The 19,985-nt window shown below is 41.8% G+C and overlaps 1 protein-coding gene across 1 annotated transcript in view; it reads left to right on the forward strand.

Moving 5' to 3' along the window:
• Nucleotides 1-18,430, forward strand: part of LOC133563665 (CTD small phosphatase-like protein 2-A) — a 49,021-nt gene extending 30,591 nt beyond the window's left edge. The window contains exons 7-13 of the mRNA XM_061917928.1: nt 2,645-2,756; nt 2,829-2,915; nt 2,987-3,049; nt 3,143-3,222; nt 8,349-8,475; nt 8,552-8,647; nt 17,020-18,430. Coding sequence (XP_061773912.1) covers nt 2,645-2,756; nt 2,829-2,915; nt 2,987-3,049; nt 3,143-3,222; nt 8,349-8,475; nt 8,552-8,647; nt 17,020-17,085 — 631 coding nt within the window. The 3' untranslated portion in view covers nt 17,086-18,430. The remainder of the gene's footprint in view (nt 1-2,644; nt 2,757-2,828; nt 2,916-2,986; nt 3,050-3,142; nt 3,223-8,348; nt 8,476-8,551; nt 8,648-17,019) is intronic.
• Nucleotides 18,431-19,985: the final 1,555 nt, after the last annotated feature.

Here is a 19,985-nt window from a genome sequence, read left to right on the forward strand (position 1 = left end):
TTTTTTCGGTGTCGTTTCCACTTTTCTATTCTGTGTTACGATCCAGTTCCTTATCGGTTCCAGGGTTTCTACTGAAGTCCTAATGTGACCTTACAAAGCCAATGTGAGGTCTTAATGGCTAACTGCACTTTTTATTTTTATTTTGCCTATTGTTCAAAATCATTGAGAGTCAAGAATCTACTTTTTAATTTTTTTTTAAATTTATTTTGAATATGATTAAACACTTGGAAGATGCAGCTAATGGGAGTCACCATTGTAGCCTTCAAAGCCCTGTAAAATATATTCCAAACCTTCCAACGTTTTACAAAACCAAACCAATGAATTTGTCATTTTGTGTAACTGGTAAACAAAAACAGAATACAATTTGCAAATCCTTCTCAACCTAAATTCAATTGAATAGACTGCAAAGACAAGATATTTAACGTTTGAACTGGGAAACTTTTTTAGTTTTTGCAAATATTAGCACATTTGGGATTTGATGTCTGCAACATGTTTCAAAAAAGCTGGCACAAGTGGCACAAAAGACTGATAAAGTTGAGGAATGCTCATCAAACACCTACTTGGAACATCCACAGGTGAACAGGCTAATTGGGAAAAGGTGGGCGCTATGATTGGCTATAAAAGCAGCTTCCATGAAATGTTCAGTCATTCACAAACAAGGATGGGGCGAGGGTCACCACTTTGTGAACAAATGCATGAGCAAACTGTCCAACAGTTTTAGAACAACATTTCTCAACCAGCTATTGGAAGGACTTTAGGGATTTCACCATCTACGGTCTGTAATATCATCAAAAGGTTCAGAAAATCTGGAGAAATCACTGCACGTGAGCGGTGATATTACAGACCTTCGAGCCCTCAGGCGGTACTGCATCAAAAAGCGACATCAGTGTGTAAAGAATATCACCACATTGGCTCAGGAACACTTCAGAAAACCGCAGTCCATTCAATTGAATATACCGTATTTCCTTGAATTGCCGCCAGGGCGCTAATTAATTTAAAACCTCTTCTCAGTCCGGCGCTTACCAAAGGCATGCTGTAAAGGTAAGCATGCGCTAATTAATTTAAAACCTCTTCTCAGTCCGGCGCTTACCAAAGGCATGCTGTAAAGGTAAGCATGCGCTAATTAATTTAAAACCTCATGCAGTAAAAATTCGAGTGTGATGTAAGGATACCATCATGAAAAGCACATTTAATAAAGAAAACTTTTTTATGGTCTTACTTTTACTTATAAATGAAGTCCATGCCAGCTCCTTCTGATCAAAAGCATCGATAACTTGTTCATAGAAGTCTTCCTTATCTTTCTTCCGTTTTAAAAGTCTCTCTGTCCCGATGGAGATCTTCCTTTATTACCTCCTGCTTCGATTGAAAGTCCAGTTTAGAAAACTGCTATCAGACCGCTGCTATCAGTTAGCTCGGCTCCTCACGTGTAGTGCGGGCGACGACATAATTTTCCTCAGGACAACTCCCCCTCCCGTTCTGCTCTGTGGGTGATCTCTTTATCCCACCGCTGCCACCATGAAGTGATATTGTATAAATAATACACTGGGTATTTAGGACTGGAACGTGCTTTATTTCAGCCCGGTTGTTTACATAGCCAGCATAGGTGTTACATCCTAAAAGGTCCGTCGTGCAACCCCCGCGTCAAATCCGTTCCCAGCACATATCACGTCACTCGTTGTCACTTCTTCTGCAACCGAGTAGTCACAAGAAGGATCACTAGCGCCCTCTACCACCAGGAGGCGGGAGTCATTTAAAGACTCATATTTGACACATGCAGCTACGTTATATTAATAAAACATAGCTGCTTACTGTTCTTTTTAGCATACCGGTATTCAATAGCTTGGACCTTATATCCTACTGCATATCAATCAATCAATCAATGTTTACTTATATAGCCCTAAATCACTAGTGTCTCAAAGGGCTGCACAAACCACTACGACATCCTCGGTAGGCCCACATAAGGGCAAGGAAAACTCACACCCAGTGGGACATCGGTGACAATAATGACCCAGTGGGACGTCGGTGACAATGATGACTATGAGAACATGATACTGTGATACTGATGATACTGATGACTATGAGAACATATGAGAACATGATACTGTGAAAGATCAATCCATAATGGATCCAACACAGTCGCGAGAGTCCAGTCCATAATGGATCCAACACAGTCGCGAGAGTCCAGTCCAAAGCGGATCCAACACAGCAGCGAGAGTCCCGTTCACAGCGGAGCCAGTAGGAAACCATCCCAAGCGGAGGCTGATCAGCAGCGCAGCTCTTAATCTTCTTCCAATTATGCGATTTCAAATTACCGGTATTAAAATCAGCCTCCTCCATTTTGAAAATGATGACAGGAGAAGTGTCACTCGTGACGTCACCAGTTTGACCCGGCGGTAATACTAAGCACGCGCTAATTATTTTGCGACGCGAGTTTGACCCGGCAATAATTCAAGACAGGCACATACTATATACCCGGCGGCAATTCAAGGAAATACGCTCAGTTGAAAATTGTATTCTGTTTTTATTTACAAATGACACAACGTGCCAACTTCACGGGTTTTGGATTTTGTAATATCAGCACTGTGCATTTTGTCCTGACTTGTGAACAGTGGTTCTTCATGCTGTTTCTTAAACTGTCTTTAAGGTACTTTTTCATCAAGCATGTGCCGCCTCTGACAGAAGAGCAGCTGACGCGCAAACCAGCTTTACCTTTGAAAACCCGCAGCGCGCCAGAGTTTTCTCTTGTCCTAGATTTGGTAAGCAGTCAATGATCCCTTGGAATATGGGTTGAGTAGAAATATATTTCAATGTGATTTGTACCTTTTTAGGATGAAACTCTGGTCCATTGCAGTTTGAACGAGCTGGAAGATGCCGCTTTGACGTTCCCTGTGCTCTTCCAGGACGTGATATACCAGGTAGTAGCTGTACGGCGGATATTTGTAAGTCCTTGGTGCTCTTCTTTATATTTCTACTTTCTCTTTCTTAGGTGTATGTGCGATTGAGACCCTTTTTCCGAGAGTTTCTCGAACGCATGTCGCAAATGTATGAGGTAAAAACTTATTTTACACGAGGCAAGTTGACTCGCGGTTATCTGGAACTGCACTGGCTAACAAACACATTTTATTCCTTTTTAATATTGCAGATTATCCTCTTCACGGCGTCAAAAAAAGTCTATGCTGACAAGTTGCTAAACATCTTGGATCCAAAGAAGCAATTAGTCAGGTCAGTCAAGTATTTTGGATAAATATAAAATAAATCTATTTTTTTTATGTGTACAAAAGTACTGTTACACCTGAAAATGCAAAACTAATTTACTTGGCCTTTGTGTAAACAGCTTTAATAACTTTCAAAAATAAACATAGAAAATGCTAACTACAAGCTCAAAAAAAAAAAAGAAAAATCTACCGTATTTTCCGGACTATTAGGCACAATTAAAATGTATTTTTTTAAAACTCGGCAGTGCGCCTAATGTACGGAAAAATTCTGGGTTTGCTTACCAACCTCGAAGCTATTTTATGTGGTACATTGTGAAATGATAAGTTTGACCAGTAGATGGCAGTCACACATAAGAGATTTGTGTAGACTGCAATATGTCTCAAGTAAACGCCAACATTTAATGTGTTCCATTGAAAATATAGAACATTACACACGGTGCTCAAAAATCTATCAAAATGTTTTCGTACGACTTTGGTAAGCTATGAAGCCACACCACTTGATGGATTGTACTGTGCTTCGACATACCAGTATTATTATGCTGTGTCTATAAGGTAAGACATATCTGGTGTTTTGTTATGTAATATTATGCAAAAGCAACTTTTCTTACCTTCTAATACCTGCTGATCTGTATTTGGGATCTGCATAAATCCTGAAAAATTGCACGCGTCCGCCACCTTTGTAGTCGACAAGCTTCTTCCTTTTCTCCATCTTCTTGTTATGGGACATTCATCCTCCGATGTTGCCATTTCTAATATAGAGTAGTGTAAAGTTCTTACTTAGATCTGCCATGAAAGTGCTAAAACATACCGGTATAGTGAGTTTATATTATTCACCCAAGGAACTTCAGTTATTAGAGAGTTCCAGTTGGACGTTTTTTTACAGAACACATTTTTGGGGGATGAGGACATGCTGCTTCGTTATTGATTGAAGCAAAGTCAGAATGTCATTAAAACGGTTAGCTCCATCTTTTGCATACTTGCCAACCTTGAGACCTCCGATTTCGGGAGGTTTGGGGGGGGTGGGGGGTGTGATCGGGGGTGGGGCGGAGGCTTGGTTGGGTGGCGGGGGGCGTGGTTAAGAGGGGTGGCGTATGATTCACCAACTTGAGTATTTCATATATTATTTCATATATATGTATGTGTGGGAAAAATCACAAGACTACTTCATCTCTACAGAACTGTTTCATGAGGGGTTCCCTCAATCCTCAGGAGATTTTAATGGAAGCATTCACATACAATGGTTTATATAGGGCACAGAGTGGGTGGGTACAGGCAGGCGTAGGGGCGTGGTGATTGGCTCATTTATATATATATATATAAATATGTTTTGGACACTCGGGTGAAGAGAGGGGCGGAGCTTTCTACCGATCACCACCTTGTGGTGAGTTGGCTGCGATGGTGGGGGAGGATGCCGGACAGACCTGGCAGGCCCAAGCGCATTGTGAGGGTCTGCTGGGAACGTCTGGCAGAGTCTCCTGTCAGAGAGAGTTTCAATTCACACCTCCGGGAGAACTTTGAACATGTCACGAGGGAGGTGCGGGACATTGAGTCCGAGTGGACCATGTTCCGAACCTCTATTGTCGAGGCGGCTGATTGGAGCTGTGGCCGCAAAGTTGTTGGTGCCTGTCGTGGCGGTAATCCCAGAACCCGTTGGTGGACACCAGCAGTGAGGGATGCCGTCAAGCTGAAGAAGGAGTCCTATCGGGTTCTTTTGGCTCATAGGACTCCGGAGGCAGTGGACGGGTACCGACGGGCCAAGCGGTGTGCAGCTTTAGCGGTCGCGGAGGCAAAAACTCGGACATGGGAAGAGTTCGGGGAAGCCATGGAAAACGACTTCCGGACGGCTTCGAAGCGATTCTGGACCACCATACGGCGCCTCAGGAAGGGGAAGCAGTGCACTATCAACACCGTGTATGGTGCGGATGGTGTTCTGCTGACTTCGACTGCGGATGTTGTGGATCGGTGGAGGGAATACTTCGAAGACCTCCTCAATCCCACCAACACGTCTTTCTTTGAGGAAGCGGTGCCTGGGGAATCTGTAGTGGACTCTCCTATTACTGGGGCTGAGGTCGCTGAGGTAGTTAAAAAGCTCCTCGGCGGCAAGGCCCCGGGGGTGGATGGGATCCGCCCGGAGTTCCTTAAGGCTCTGGATGCTGTGGGGCTGTCTTGGTTGACAAGACTCTGCAGCATCGCGTGGACATCGGGGGCGGTACCTCTGGATTGGCAGACCGGGGTGGTGGTCCCTCTCTTTAAGAAGGGGGACCGGAGGGTGTGTTCCAACTATCGTGGGATCACACTCCTCAGCCTTCCCGGTAAGGTTTATTCAGGTGTACTGGAGAGGAGGCTTCGCCGGATAGTCGAACCTCGGATTCAGGAGGAACAGTGTGGTTTTCGTCCTGGTCGTGGAACTGTGGACCAGCTCTATACTCTCGGCAGGGTTCTTGAGGGTGCATGGGAGTTTGCCCAACCAGTCTACATGTGCTTTGTAGACTTGGAGAAGGCATTCGACCGTGTCCCTCGGGAAGTCCTGTGGGGAGTGCTCAGAGAGTATGGGGTATCGGAATGTCTTATTGTGGCAGTCCGCTCCCTGTATGATCAGTGTCAGAGCTTGGTCCGCATTGCTGGCAGTAAGTCGGACACGTTTCCAGTGAAGGTTGGACTCCGCCAAGGCTGTCCTTTGTCACCGATTCTGTTCATAACTTTTATGGACAGAAATTCTAGGCGCAGTCAAGGCGTTGAGGGGTTCCGGTTTGGTGGCCACGGGATTAGGTCTCTGCTTTTTGCAGATGATGTAGTCCTGATGGCTTCATCTGGCCGGGATCTTCAGCTCTCACTGGATCGGTTCGCAGCCGAGTGTGAAGCGACCGGAATGAGAATCAGCACCTCCAAGTCCGAGTCCATGGTTCTCGCCCGGAAAACGGTGGAGTGCCATCTCCGGGTTGGGGAGGAGACCCTGCCCCAAGTGGAGGAGTTCAAGTACCTAGGAGTCTTGTTCACGAGTGGGGGAAGAGTGGATCGTGAGATCGACAGGCGGATCGGTGCGGCGTCTTCAGTAATGCGGACGTTGTAGCGATCCGTTGTGGTGAAGAAGGAGCTGAGCCGGAAGGCAAAGCTCTCAATTTACCGGTCGATCTACGTTCCCATCCTCACCTATGGTCATGAGCTTTGGGTCATGACCGAAAGGATAAGATCACGGGTACAAGCGGCCGAAATGAGTTTCCTCCGCCGGGTGGCGGGGCTTTCCCTTAGAGATAGGGTGAGAAGCTCTGCCATCCGGGAGGAGCTCAACGTAAAGCCGCTGCTCCTCCACATCGAGAGGAGCCAGATGAGGTGGTTCGGGCATCTGGTCAGGATGCCACCCGAACGCCTCCCTAGGGATGTGTTTAGGGCACGTCCAGCTGGTAGGAGGCCACGGGGAAGACCCAGGACACGTTGGAAAGACTATGTCTCCCGGCTGGCCTGGGAACGCCTCGGGATCCCCCGGGAAGAGCTAGACGAAGTGGCTGGAGATAGGGAAGTCTGGGCTTCCCTGCTTAGGCTGCTGCCCCCGCGACCCGACCTCGGATAAGCGGAAGATGATGGATGGATGGATGGATATATAAATATGTATGACATACTTGACTTTAAGTGAATTCTAGCTATATATATTTTATTATCTAAATATAAACAAAAGAAATATTTGAATTTCAGACGCCACCTATCAAATAAACAGTAATAAAAACACAGTTGTTCTACTAACTGTACTGTGCTTGCTGGTTAGTAAAAAACAACAACACTTACCTTTCACTATTTGAGTAACCTTTGTTCTCCCATTTGCATATTGGCGAGCGATCTCCGAATCCGGGAACATCCTTGACGGTCTTGTTGTAGACATCCGCAAATGAGAAGGGGATGTTGCTTCCAGCTATCAGCATAGCCATCTTTGTCTCAGCATAAGTTACACCATCGGGTCTCCATTTTGCAAGATGAGCCATAATACTGGGTTGTGAATGATGCTGCGTTGCGGACGCTTTGTGCTTTGCTGACTGACCGTTCATGGCTGAGTACATCCATTCACCGTGTTCAATGGAGAATTCTCTTCTATAAAATGTACAGGCAACATACCCCTTCCCCTTCAAACTCTCCTGGATAAACTGAAATTCTTGTTTCCAATCGTTCTGGAACTTGCAAGCGTATTTCTTCATTTTGCTCGTCGACGGTGTAATATATATGGTTGGAGTCAATAACCAGGCGACGTGATGAGGTTACGTCTCTTTACTCTGGGTTTCAGAACAGACATTCTATTCTATTCCTGTTTAAGAGGGTCACAAAATTGAGTCAGGTTCTCGTGGAACTGGAGTGGGCGTGGCCTCCAGCTCCGTCTGAAATTCGGGAGATTTTCGGGAGAAAATTTGTCCCAGGAGGTTTTCGGGAGAGGCGCTGAATTTCGGGAGTCACCCGGAAAATCCGGGAGGGTTGGCAAGTATGGTCTTTTGACACTTCTTCCCCTCCCGTCCTTGCACGCTACACCGCTCCAACAAAGATGATGGGGAGAAGACGCTGTCGAAGTGGAAGCATGTAAATAAGAGCGCCCACAAAACGGCGCATCCTGAAGTGACTGTCAGAAAGCGACTTGAAGATGATCCGTAAAACATCCTCTATGCAAGATTTTGACCAAAAAAACACCATTACATGTTATGTAGACCACAAGGAAGTCTTTTACATTTAGAAAAAAATATTCATTACTCCTTTAATGAGCCCTAGAATCTGGTGTGCTTTATATATGAAAAAAGATAGAAAATAGACCATTCATCAGCAGTGTGCTTTATAATCTGGTGCACCCTATGGTCCGGAAAATACAGTATATACTTTTATAAATGATGCAATATCACAAAAAATATACATGCCAAAAGTCTCAGTCAATTTTTTGAAAAAGGGTTTAGAGAAGTTTGTGAACTTGCAAAATAGAGCAACAAAGCAATTAACGATGGTGAGGTATTAAACAATGAATGAATAAATCATTCACTTACTTAACAGCGCTTGTTAAAACATATGGAGCCCACTGGCCATACTTTGCCCACCCTCATCTAGTCTTACCCCAAACAAACACTTTTCATATTTGTCATACATTTGATCTTCTTGTGTGTTCTTTAGACACCGTCTCTTTCGGGAGCATTGTGTGTGCGTGCAAGGAAATTATATAAAAGACCTCAACATTTTGGGACGAGATCTTTCCAAGACGATAATAATCGACAACTCGCCACAAGCCTTTGCCTATCAGGTAGGAAGTGCCACTCACAAATGCTTGTTTGGATTTGTGCGTATGTCTCAATTCCAACCTTTTCTGTTTCAAACAGCTATCTAATGGGATTCCAATCGAAAGTTGGTTTGTTGATAGAAATGACAGCGAGCTTCTCAAGCTTGTTCCTTTCCTGGAGAAACTGGTGGAACTGGTAGGTGTTTATATTCATGATGTACCATAAATGCTCCAAAGAATTAATAGTTATTATAATTCCATTTCCTACAATCTCCTATAGTAAAGGGATCCTCAAACCCCCAATGGTCTGAGAGTAACGGGTTGGGGGTCTGCATTTGTTTTTTTATTGACAGTAAAATTGGCGTATTGTTAACATGCATATACATAGGAAGCTGGAGGACAATGAAAGTAAAGATCTTAAAGCAATAACTCTCACATAGGTATAATGAATGTAAAACTGCCATTACTCTAAAGTAAATCACTTGTTTAGGACTTCTCAAAAAAGTGAACATTGTAACAGAGGCAGAAAGTAGCAACGACATCTTTGCTGAGGCTACTGATGTAGCTTACCACCAGCAGGTGTGAATGAATGTGGAGTCCTACTTCTCTGTGAGCGCTTTGAGTGTTTAGAAAAGCGCGATATAAATCTAAGTTGTTTTGTAAAAGTGGGTCAGGTGTTATGTAGGACTTCCGTTCCTAGACTGATGTTAGTCAGAGCTTCTTCCTAAATGAAGTCCTCAGTTACTCACACAGAACACATGAAGGACCAGAGTTCCTGCGGGTCAATAAAAAGCATTAAACATCATTAGATAGATGTCTGCAACAGTTAAGGCCTAAAGGGCATTAACTACAATGTCAAAAAGCACTAAACAATGTCATACTATGCTAGGCCTGGGCCGATGGTCAATAAGAACATTACCTGAACAATAAATTAAAATGAACTTGATAACTTGATTTCTTTGTTTCTGGCTTTCAAAGTTGTTACAAGAGTTCTCACTCTGTGCATCTCTTTCAGCACCTGAGCATGTTTATTTGACAGCAGACTTAAATCAACAAAGTGAGCCTCTTGTCAGTCATCCACCTTCTTTGTAAGCCGCTAGCTTCCACACACAGAATTCACCAAGGTCAGTGAGAAGCACCGCTAAGTAACACAAGTTAGGAGCTAATAAGATGATGATAAAGCTGGGAGGGACTATTTCATCCTCAAATTGAATAAGTAACATAAGCCCATCAGCAAGCATGAACTAGCAAGTAGGCTGTGATGGCATTGGCAACTAAAAAGGAACTCAACTGTTCTTTCACGGTTAAAGGGAAACATTATCAGCAGACCTATGTAAGCGTCAATATATACCTTGATGGTGCAGAAAAAAGACCATCTATTTTTTTAACCGATTTCCGAACTCTAAATGGGTGAATTTTGGCGAATTAAACGCCTTTCTGTTTATTGCACTGAAGGCGATGACGTCAGAATGTGACGTCGCCGAGGTAACACACCGCCATTTTCACTTTTAACACATTACAAACACCGGGTCTCAGCTCGGTTTTTTGGACTATTTTCTGGAACCTTGGAGACATTATGCCTGGTGGGTGTGTTGTCGGAGGGTGTAACAACGCTAACAGGGAGGGATTCAAGTTGCACCACTGGCCCGAAGATGCCAAAGTGTCTGCCGCCAGACCCCCATTGAATGTGCCAGAGTGTCTCCACATTTGACCGGCGGTGCTAAAGCAGACATGGCACAGAGATGTATGGATAACCCGCAGATGCATTTGCAACTATAGTCAACGAAATCACAAATGTGAGTTTTGTTGATGTTGACTGCCAGCTAATCGATGCTAACATGCTACGCTAATCGATGCTAACATGCTATTTACCGGCGGTGCTGCAGCAGACATGGCACAGAGATGTATGGATAACCTGTAGATGCATTTGCAACTATATTACGTTTCTATCCACCCACATTTAATGCGAAACAAACACTTACCAATCGACGGATTTAAGTTGCTCCCGTGTCAAAAGATGCGAAAGTCCTGATTGTTTGGTCCGCACATTTTACCGGCGATGCTAACGCAGCTATTCGGCCATGCTATGGCTATGAATAGCGTCAATAGCTTCAGTTTCTTCTTCAATACTTTCATACTCCAACCATCTGTTTCAATACATGCGTAATCTGTTGAATCGCTTAAGTCGCTGAAATCCTAGTTTGAATCCTAGCTAATGTCGCTATATCTTGCTGTGGTATTCCCATTGTTTGTTTACATTGGCAGCACTGTGTGACGTCACAGGGAAATGATCAGTGTCTTCGCAGAGAGTCGAAAATAAGGCACTTTAAAGCTCTATTTAGGGATATTCCGAGACCGGTAACATTTTGAAAAAAATTCAAAAAATACAACAAGCCACTGGGAACTGATTTTTATTGTTTTTAACCCTTTTGAAATTGTGATAATGTTGCCCTTTAAGAAAAAAACTGCACTTCCAAGATGCTCAATATTAATGAAGTGAAATTTTAGTTAGCATGATTTGAGAAGAGATTCTATTTTAGTGTTTGTTTACCTTTTTGGGATACTTATGTTATTGACCTTCCAGTTACAAAGGTCAAATACTACAGTATGAAAAATGATTATTGCATTTGAAAGGGTTGCTTGGAATATTATCGATCACATCTATCAATCAAATGTTATTACATTAGTGCTTAATTTGGCCACAGTACATGTAAACTTTTCAGCTATTCAACATTCATTATTCAAATGCTAACAGTTTTGTCTACACAGGCAATTGTAAGCTTTTGACTACAGTATATAACTATCTGTATTTAAAGTATTTTAAAAAGCATTAAAGCATTACATTTGATTTCCTGCAGAAACCCTGAGGACACAGAGTGGGGTAAATAATTATTTGGTCCCTCAAAAAGCCTGAGAAAATCACAAACATTTCAATTATTTGTAATTCAGTGAGTGAAATAAGTATTTTATCCTCTATTAAAGCATTACTTCCTAGTTGGTGGAGAAAGCCTGGTTGGAAAAGTAGAGTCCAGGCCTACTAAGCAGTTCATCAGCACCTTTGCAATAATGTTGGACCACTCTTTGCAGTTCCTCTCTGAATCTTAAAGGTTTCGAGGCTGTTGCTTGGTAACTTGAAGCTTCAGCTTCCTCCACAAATCTTCTATAGCATTGAGGTGTGGAGACTGGCTAGACCGCTCTGACCTTCATGTGCTTCTCCTTGAACTTGGAACTATGTTTTGGGTCATTGGAATGCTGGAAGACCCATCCATGACCCGTTTCAACTTTCCTGGCTGACAGGAGGAGGTTTTCTTCTAGGGATTCAGTGATAAACTGATCAATGACATCACCGCCAGAGTCCAGCTGCACTCTCACCACCTTCAAGTGAAAGTAGCAATGATTGTCACACTCGCACTACATGTGGCCAAATGATTCTCTGCATCACCCTGGGAGGTGAGGGGAGTAGTGCAGGAGTACTGTAAAGACAGTAGTACTTCAGTAGTGCAGTAATACTATAAAGACTGTACTACTTCAGTAGTGCAGTAATACTATAAAGACAGTAGTACTTCAGTGGTGCGGTAATACTATAAAGACAGTAGTACTTCAGTGGTGCGGTAATACTATAAAGACAGTAGTACTTCAGTGGTGCGGTAATACTATAAAGACAGTAGTACTTCAGTAGTGCAGTAATACTATAAAGACAGTAGTACTTCAGTAGTGCAGTAATACTATAAAGACAGTAGTACTTCAGTAGTGCAGTAATACTATAAAGACAGTAGTACTTCAGTAGTGCAGTAATACTATAAAGACAGTAGTACTTCAGTAGTGCAGTAATACTATAAAGACAGTAGTACTTCAGTAGTGCAGTAATACTATAAAGACAGTAGTACTTCAGTGGTGCAGTAATACTATAAAGACAGTAGTACTTCAGTGGTGCAGTAATACTATAAAGACAGTAGTACTCAGTGGTGCAGTAATACTATAAAGACAGTAGTACTTCAGTGGTGCAGTAATACTATAAAGACAGTAGTACTTCAGTGGTGCAGTAATACTATAAAGACAGTAGTACTCAGTGGTGCAGTAATACTATAAAGACAGTAGTACTTCAGTGGTGCAGTAATACTATAAAGACAGTAGTACTTCAGTGGTGCAGTAATACTGTAAAGACAGTAGTACTTCAGTAGTGCAGTAATACTACAAAGACAGTAGTACTTCAGTAGTGCAGTAATACTATAAAGACAGTAGTACTTCAGTAGTGCAGTAATACTATAAAGACAGTAGTACTTCAGTAGTGCAGTAATACTATAAAGACAGTAGTACTTCAGTAGTGCTACAAAGACAGTAGTACTTCAGTAGTGCAGTAATACTGTAAAGACAGTAGTACTTCAGTGGTGCAGTAATACTATAAAGACAGTAGTACTTCAGTAGTGCAGTAATACTATAAAGACAGTAGAACTTCAGTGGTGCAGTAATACTATAAAGACAGTAGTACTTCAGTGGTGCAGTAATACTATAAAGACAGTAGTACTTCAGTAGTGCAGTAATACTATAAAGAGAGTAGTACTTCAGTAGTGCAGTAATACTACAAAGACAGTAGTACTTCAGTAGTGCAGTAATACTATAAAGACAGTAGTACTTCAGTAGTGCAGTAATACTATAAAGACAGTAGTACTTCAGTAGTGCAGTAATACTATAAAGACAGTAGTACTTCAGTGGTGCAGTAATACTATAAAGACAGTAGTACTTCAGTGGTGCAGTAATACTATAAAGACAGTAGTACTTCAGTAGTGCAGTAATACTATAAAGACAGTAGTACTTCAGTGGTGCAGTAATACTATAAAGACAGTAGTACTTCAGTGGTGCAGTAATACTATAAAGACAGTAGTACTTCAGTAGTGCAGTAATACTATAAAGACAGTAGTACTTCAGTAGTGCAGTAATACTATAAAGACTGTAGTACTTCAGTAGTGCAGTAATACTATAAAGACAGTAGTACTTCAGTAGTGCTACAAAGACAGTAGTACTTCAGTAGTGCAGTAATACTATAAAGACAGTAGTACTTCAGTAGTGCAGTAATACTATAAAGACAGTAGTACTTCAGTAGTGCAGTAATACTATAAAGACAGTAGTACTTCAGTAGTGCAGTAATACTATAAAGACAGTAGTACTTCAGTAGTGCAGTAATACTATAAAGACAGTAGTACTTCAGTAGTGCAGTAATACTATAAAGACAGTAGTACTTCAGTGGTGCAGTAATACTATAAAGACAGTAGTACTTCAGTGGTGCGGTAATACTATAAAGACAGTAGTACTTCAGTAGTGCAGTAATACTATAAAGACAGTAGTACTTCAGTAGTGCAGTAATACTATAAAGACAGTAGTACTTCAGTAGTGCAGTAATACTATAAAGACAGTAGTACTTCAGTAGTGCAGTAATACTATAAAGACAGTAGTACTTCAGTAGTGCAGTAATACTATAAAGACAGTAGTACTTCAGTAGTGCTACAAAGACAGTAGTACTTCAGTAGTGCAGTAATACTATAAAGACAGTAGTACTTCAGTAGTGCAGTAATACTATAAAGACAGTAGTACTTCAGTAGTGCAGTAATACTATAAAGACAGTAGTACTTCAGTAGTGCAGTAATACTATAAAGACAGTAGTACTTCAGTAGTGCAGTAATACTATAAAGACAGTAGTACTTCAGTGGTGCAGTAATACTATAAAGACAGTAGTACTTCAGTGGTGCAGTAATACTATAAAGACAGTAGTACTTCAGTGGTGCAGTAATACTATAAAGACAGTAGTACTTCAGTGGTGCAGTAATACTATAAAGACAGTAGTACTTCAGTAGTGCAGTAATACTATAAAGACAGTAGTACTTCAGTAGTGCAGTAATACTATAAAGACAGTAGTACTTCAGTAGTGCAGTAATACTATAAAGACAGTAGTACTTCAGTAGTGCAGTAATACTATAAAGACAGTAGTACTTCAGTAGTGCAGTAATACTATAAAGACAGTAGTACTTCAGTGGTGCAGTAATACTATAAAGACAGTAGTACTTCAGTGGTGCAGTAATACTATAAAGACAGTAGTACTTCAGTGTTGCAGTAATACTATAAAGACAGTAGTACTTCAGTAGTGCAGTAATACTATAAAGACAGTAGTACTTCAGTAGTGCAGTAATACTATAAAGACAGTAGTACTTCAGTAGTGCAGTAATACTATAAAGACAGTAGTACTTCAGTAGTGCAGTAATACTATAAAGACAGTAGTACTTCAGTGGTGCGGTAATACTATAAAGACAGTAGTACTTCAGTGGTGCAGTAATACTATAAAGACAGTAGTACTTCAGTAGTGCAGTAATACTATAAAGACAGTAGTACTTCAGTAGTGCAGTAATACTATAAAGACAGTAGTACTTCAGTAGTGCAGTAATACTATAAAGACAGTAGTACTTCAGTAGTGCAGTAATACTATAAAGACAGTAGTACTTCAGTAGTGCAGTAATACTATAAAGACAGTAGTACTTCAGTAGTGCAGTAATACTATAAAGACAGTAGTACTTCAGTAGTGCAGTAATACTATAAAGACAGTAGTACTTCAGTAGTGCAGTAATACTATAAAGACAGTAGTACTTCAGTAGTGCAGTAATACTATAAAGACAGTAGTACTTCAGTAGTGCAGTAATACTATAAAGACAGTAGTACTTCAGTAGTGCAGTAATACTATAAAGACAGTAGTACTTCAGTAGTGCAGTAATACTATAAAGACAGTAGTACTTCAGTAGTGCAGTAATACTATAAAGACAGTAGTACTTCAGTAGTGCAGTAATACTATAAAGACAGTAGTACTTCAGTAGTGCAGTAATACTATAAAGACAGTAGTACTTCAGTAGTGCAGTAATACTATAAAGACAGTAGTACTTCAGTAGTGCAGTAATACTATAAAGACAGTAGTACTTCAGTAGTGCAGTAATACTATAAAGACAGTAGTACTTCAGTAGTGCTACAAAGACAGTAGTACTTCAGTAGTGCTACAAAGACAGTAGTACTTCAGTAGTGCTACAAAGACAGTAGTACTTCAGTAGTGCTACAAAGACAGTATTACCTCCAGTGTCAGCTTCTCCATAGTTTCATGGGTAAATGTCCACTGAGGCTGGATTGTGAGTAGGAGGTGTGACCACCTTGGTCATGTTTTATCTCTCCTTCACACTCACTCTTAGTTCCCATGTCGGGGGACTATCACTAAGACCGCTCCTATGTCCAAGTACTCTGAAGTCGGGGGACTATCACTAGACCGCTCCTATGTCCAAGTACTCTGAAGTCGGGGGACTATCACTAGACCGCTCCTATGTCCAAGTACTCTCAAGTCAGGGGACTATCACTAGACCGCTCCTATGTCCAAGTACTCTGAAGTCGGGGGACTATCACTAGACCGCTCCTATGTCCAAGTACTCTGAAGTCGGGGGACTATCACTAGACCGCTCCTATGTCCAAGTACTCTGAAGTCGGGGGACTATCACTAGACCGCTCCTATGTCCAAGTACTCTGAAGTCGGGGGACTATCACTAGACCGCTCCTATGTCCAAGTACTCTGAAGTCGGGGGACTATCACTAGACCGCTTTTATGTCAAAGTACTCTGAAGTTGGGGGACTATCACTAGACCGCTCCTATGTCCAAGTACTCTGAAGTCGGGGGACTATCACTAGACCGCTTTTATGTCAAAGTACTCTGAAGTCGGGGGACTATCACTAGACCGCTCCTATGTCCAAGTACTCTCAAGTCAGGGGACTATCACTAGACCGCTCCTATGTCCAAGTACTCTGAAGTCGGGGGACTATCACTAGACCGCTTTTATGTCAAAGTACTCTGAAGTTGGGGGACTATCACTAGACCGCTCCTATGTCCAAGTACTCTGAAGTCGGGGGACTATCACTAGACCGCTTTTATGTCAAAGTACTCTGAAGTCGGGGGACTATCACTAGACCGCTCCTATGTCCAAGTACTCTCAAGTCAGGGGACTATCACTAGACCGCTCCTATGTCCAAGTACTCTGAAGTCGGGGGACTATCACTAGACCGCTTTTATGTCAAAGTACTCTGAAGTTGGGGGACTATCACTAGACCGCTCCTATGTCCAAGTACTCTGAAGTCGGGGGACTATCACTAGACCGCTTTTATGTCAAAGTACTCTGAAGTCGGGGGACTATCACTAGACCGCTCCTATGTCCAAGTACTCTCAAGTCAGGGGACTATCACTAGACCGCTCCTATGTCCAAGTACTCTGAAGTCGGGGGACTATCACTAGACCGCTTTTATGTCAAAGTACTCTGAAGTTGGGGGACTATCACTAGACCGCTCCTATGTCCAAGTACTCTGAAGTCGGGGGACTATCACTAGACCGCTTTTATGTCAAAGTACTCTGAAGTCGGGGGACTATCACTAGACCGCTCCTATGTCCAAGTACTCTCAAGTCAGGGGACTATCACTAGACCGCTCCTATGTCCAAGTACTCTGAAGTGGTGAGTTGGTATCAGCGTGCTTACTTGTAGTTGTCCTTGTGTCCACTAGAGGGAAGACGTCAGGCCGCACATCAGAGAGCGCTTTCGTCTGCACGACCTCCTGCCGTCAGACTGAGCGCGTGCAGATCGCCATGGAAACACGAGGATGTCTTCAATGGATGACACTTTTAATACTCAGACTAAGAAAAAGTGTTTTGATGCAGGACTTGATTGAGGATGTTTGTTCTGCCACTCCAACAACAAACTGAATGTGATTCTGTAGACCTGGTCCCAGGATGGCCAGTCCAACCTGGACTACACTTATTTCTGGCTCTTCTCTTGTAAATATATGTACAGATTGTTTTTGCCTTTTTAACATTTTTAAGTCCTTTTTATTTTTGGATTTTAGTAAGGATTTTTTTTTTTTTTTTTTTTTAAGGAAATATGTTGGTGTTTTGTTTGCTTTCCTCCGTTCCATGCACATTTCTACAAGGTGGCGTTCCAATAAAAAGAGGACAAAGTGTAGTTCCATGCACATTTCTACAAGGTGGCGTTCCAATAAAAAGAGGACAAAGTGTAGTTCCATGCACATTTCTACAAGGCGGCGTTCCAATAAAAAGAGGACAAAGTGTAGTTCCATGCACATTTCTACAAGGTGGCGTTCCAATAAAAAGAGGACAAAGTGTAGTTCCATGCACATTTCTACAAGGCGGCGTTCCAATAAAAAGAGGACAAAGTGTAGTTCCATGCACATTTCTACAAGGTGGCGTTCCAAAAAACAGAGGACAAAGTGTAGTTCCATGCACATTTCTACAAGGTGGCGTTCCAATAAAAAGAGGACAAAGTGTAGTTCCATGCACATTTCTACAAGGTGGCGTTCCAATAAAAAGAGGACAAAGTGTAGTTCCATGCACATTTCTACAAGGTGGCGTTCCAAAAAAAAGAGGACAAAGTGTAGTTCCATGCACATTTCTACAAGGTGGCGTTCCAATAAAAGGAGGACAAAGTGTAGTTCCATGCACATTTCTACAAGGTGGCGTTCCAAAAATCAGAGGACAAAGTGTAGTTCCATGCACATTTCTACAAGGTGGCGTTCCAAAAAAAAGAGGACAAAGTGTAGATCCATGCACATTTCTACAAGGTGGCGTTCCAAAAAAAAGAGGACAAAGTGTAAAAAGAACAGGTTTGATGTAAACTAGAATAGACTTAAGTGAATACAAAGCCATGATGGCCAAGCCATCATTTTGGAGATTTGTATTTGCACTCTGACATCTGCACTTTTGTAAGATCTTGTCTCTCACTTTTCTAGTCGCCTCAACTTTCAGCAGGAATGACAAGACAAAACAAAAGAGCGCAAAGCACCGACATTTGCTGTGGGATCTTTTAGGAGTTCCACCTTTTATGGACTATTGGATGATCAATCCTGTTGTAATTCAGTGTTATTCAGTGGTCTCCTTGAAAATAAATACATTTTTATAGGACTCTTGCTCTGCTTTTTCTGCATCAACTGATATTCTGGAGCCAGCTTTAGAATTGGACCTTCAAGTTCATCCATGTTCTTTAAATCAGTGCTTCTCAACCTTTTTTCTGGGATGTCAACATGTTTTTAATTCAAGTACCCCCTAATCACAGCAAAGCATTTTTGTTGGAAAAAAGAGATAAAGCAGTAAAATACAGCACTATGTCATCACTTTATGATTTATTAAATTGTATAACAGTGCAAAATATTGCTCATTTGTAGTGGTCTTTCTTCAACTATTTGGAAAAAAGACAAACATAACTAAAAACTTGTTAAAATTCTAAATGCATATTTCTCCACATAGAAGTAATCATCAACTTAAAGTGCCCTCTTTGGGGATTGTAATAGAGATCCATCTGGATTCATCAACTTACTTCTAAACATTTCTTCACAAAAAAATTAATCTTTAACATCAATATTTATGGAACATGTCCACAAAAAATCTAGCTGTCAACACTGAATATTGCATTGTTGTATTTCTTTTCACACTTTATGAACTTACATTCATATTTTGTTGAAGTATTATTCAATAAATATATTTATAAAGGATTTTTGAAGTGTTGTAATTTTTAGAATATTTTTCCAATTCTCCCGCACCCCTTGGCATAGCTTCAAGTACCCCATTAGAGAAGCAGTGTTCTATAGTTTGTCACGCAGGTGACTCTAGAAGATGCCACCCTTGGCATAGCTTCAAGTACCCCATTAGAGAAGCAGTGTTCTATAGTTTGTCACGCAGGTGACTCAAGAAGATGCCACCCTTGGCATAGCTTCAAGTACCCCATTAGAGAAGCAGTGTTCTATAGTTTGTCACGCAGGTGACTCAAGAAGATGCCACCCTTGGCATAGCTTCAAGTACCCCATTAGAGAAGCAGTGTTCTATAGTTTGTCACGCAGGTGACTCTAGAAGATGCCACCCTTGGCACAGCTTCAAGTACCCCATTAGAGAAGCAGTGTTCTATAGTTTGTCACGCAGGTGACTCTAGAAGATGCCACCCTTGGCATAGCTTCAAGTACCCCATTAGAGAAGCAGTGTTCTATAGTTTGTCACGCAGGTGACTCAAGAAGATGCCACCCTTGGCATAGCTTCAAGTACCCCATTAGAGAAGCAGTGTTCTATAGTTTGTCACGCAGGTGACTCAAGAAGATGCCACCCTTGGCATAGCTTCAAGTACCCCATTAGAGAAGCAGTGTTCTATAGTTTGTCACGCAGGTGACTCTAGAAGATGCCACCCTTGGCATAGCTTCAAGTACCCCATTAGAGAAGCAGTGTTCTATAGTTTGTCACGCAGGTGACTCAAGAAGATGCCACCCTTGGCATAGCTTCAAGTACCCCATTAGAGAAGCAGTGTTCTATAGTTTGTCACGCAGGTGACTCTAGAAGATGCCACCCTTGGCACAGCTTCAAGTACCCCATTAGAGAAGCAGTGTTCTATAGTTTGTCACGCAGGTGACTCTAGAAGATGCCACCCTTGGCATAGCTTCAAGTACCCCATTAGAGAAGCAGTGTTCTATAGTTT

This window comes from Nerophis ophidion, linkage group LG12 (genome assembly GCF_033978795.1).
Source record: "Nerophis ophidion isolate RoL-2023_Sa linkage group LG12, RoL_Noph_v1.0, whole genome shotgun sequence".
Taxonomy (NCBI): domain Eukaryota; kingdom Metazoa; phylum Chordata; class Actinopteri; order Syngnathiformes; family Syngnathidae; genus Nerophis; species Nerophis ophidion.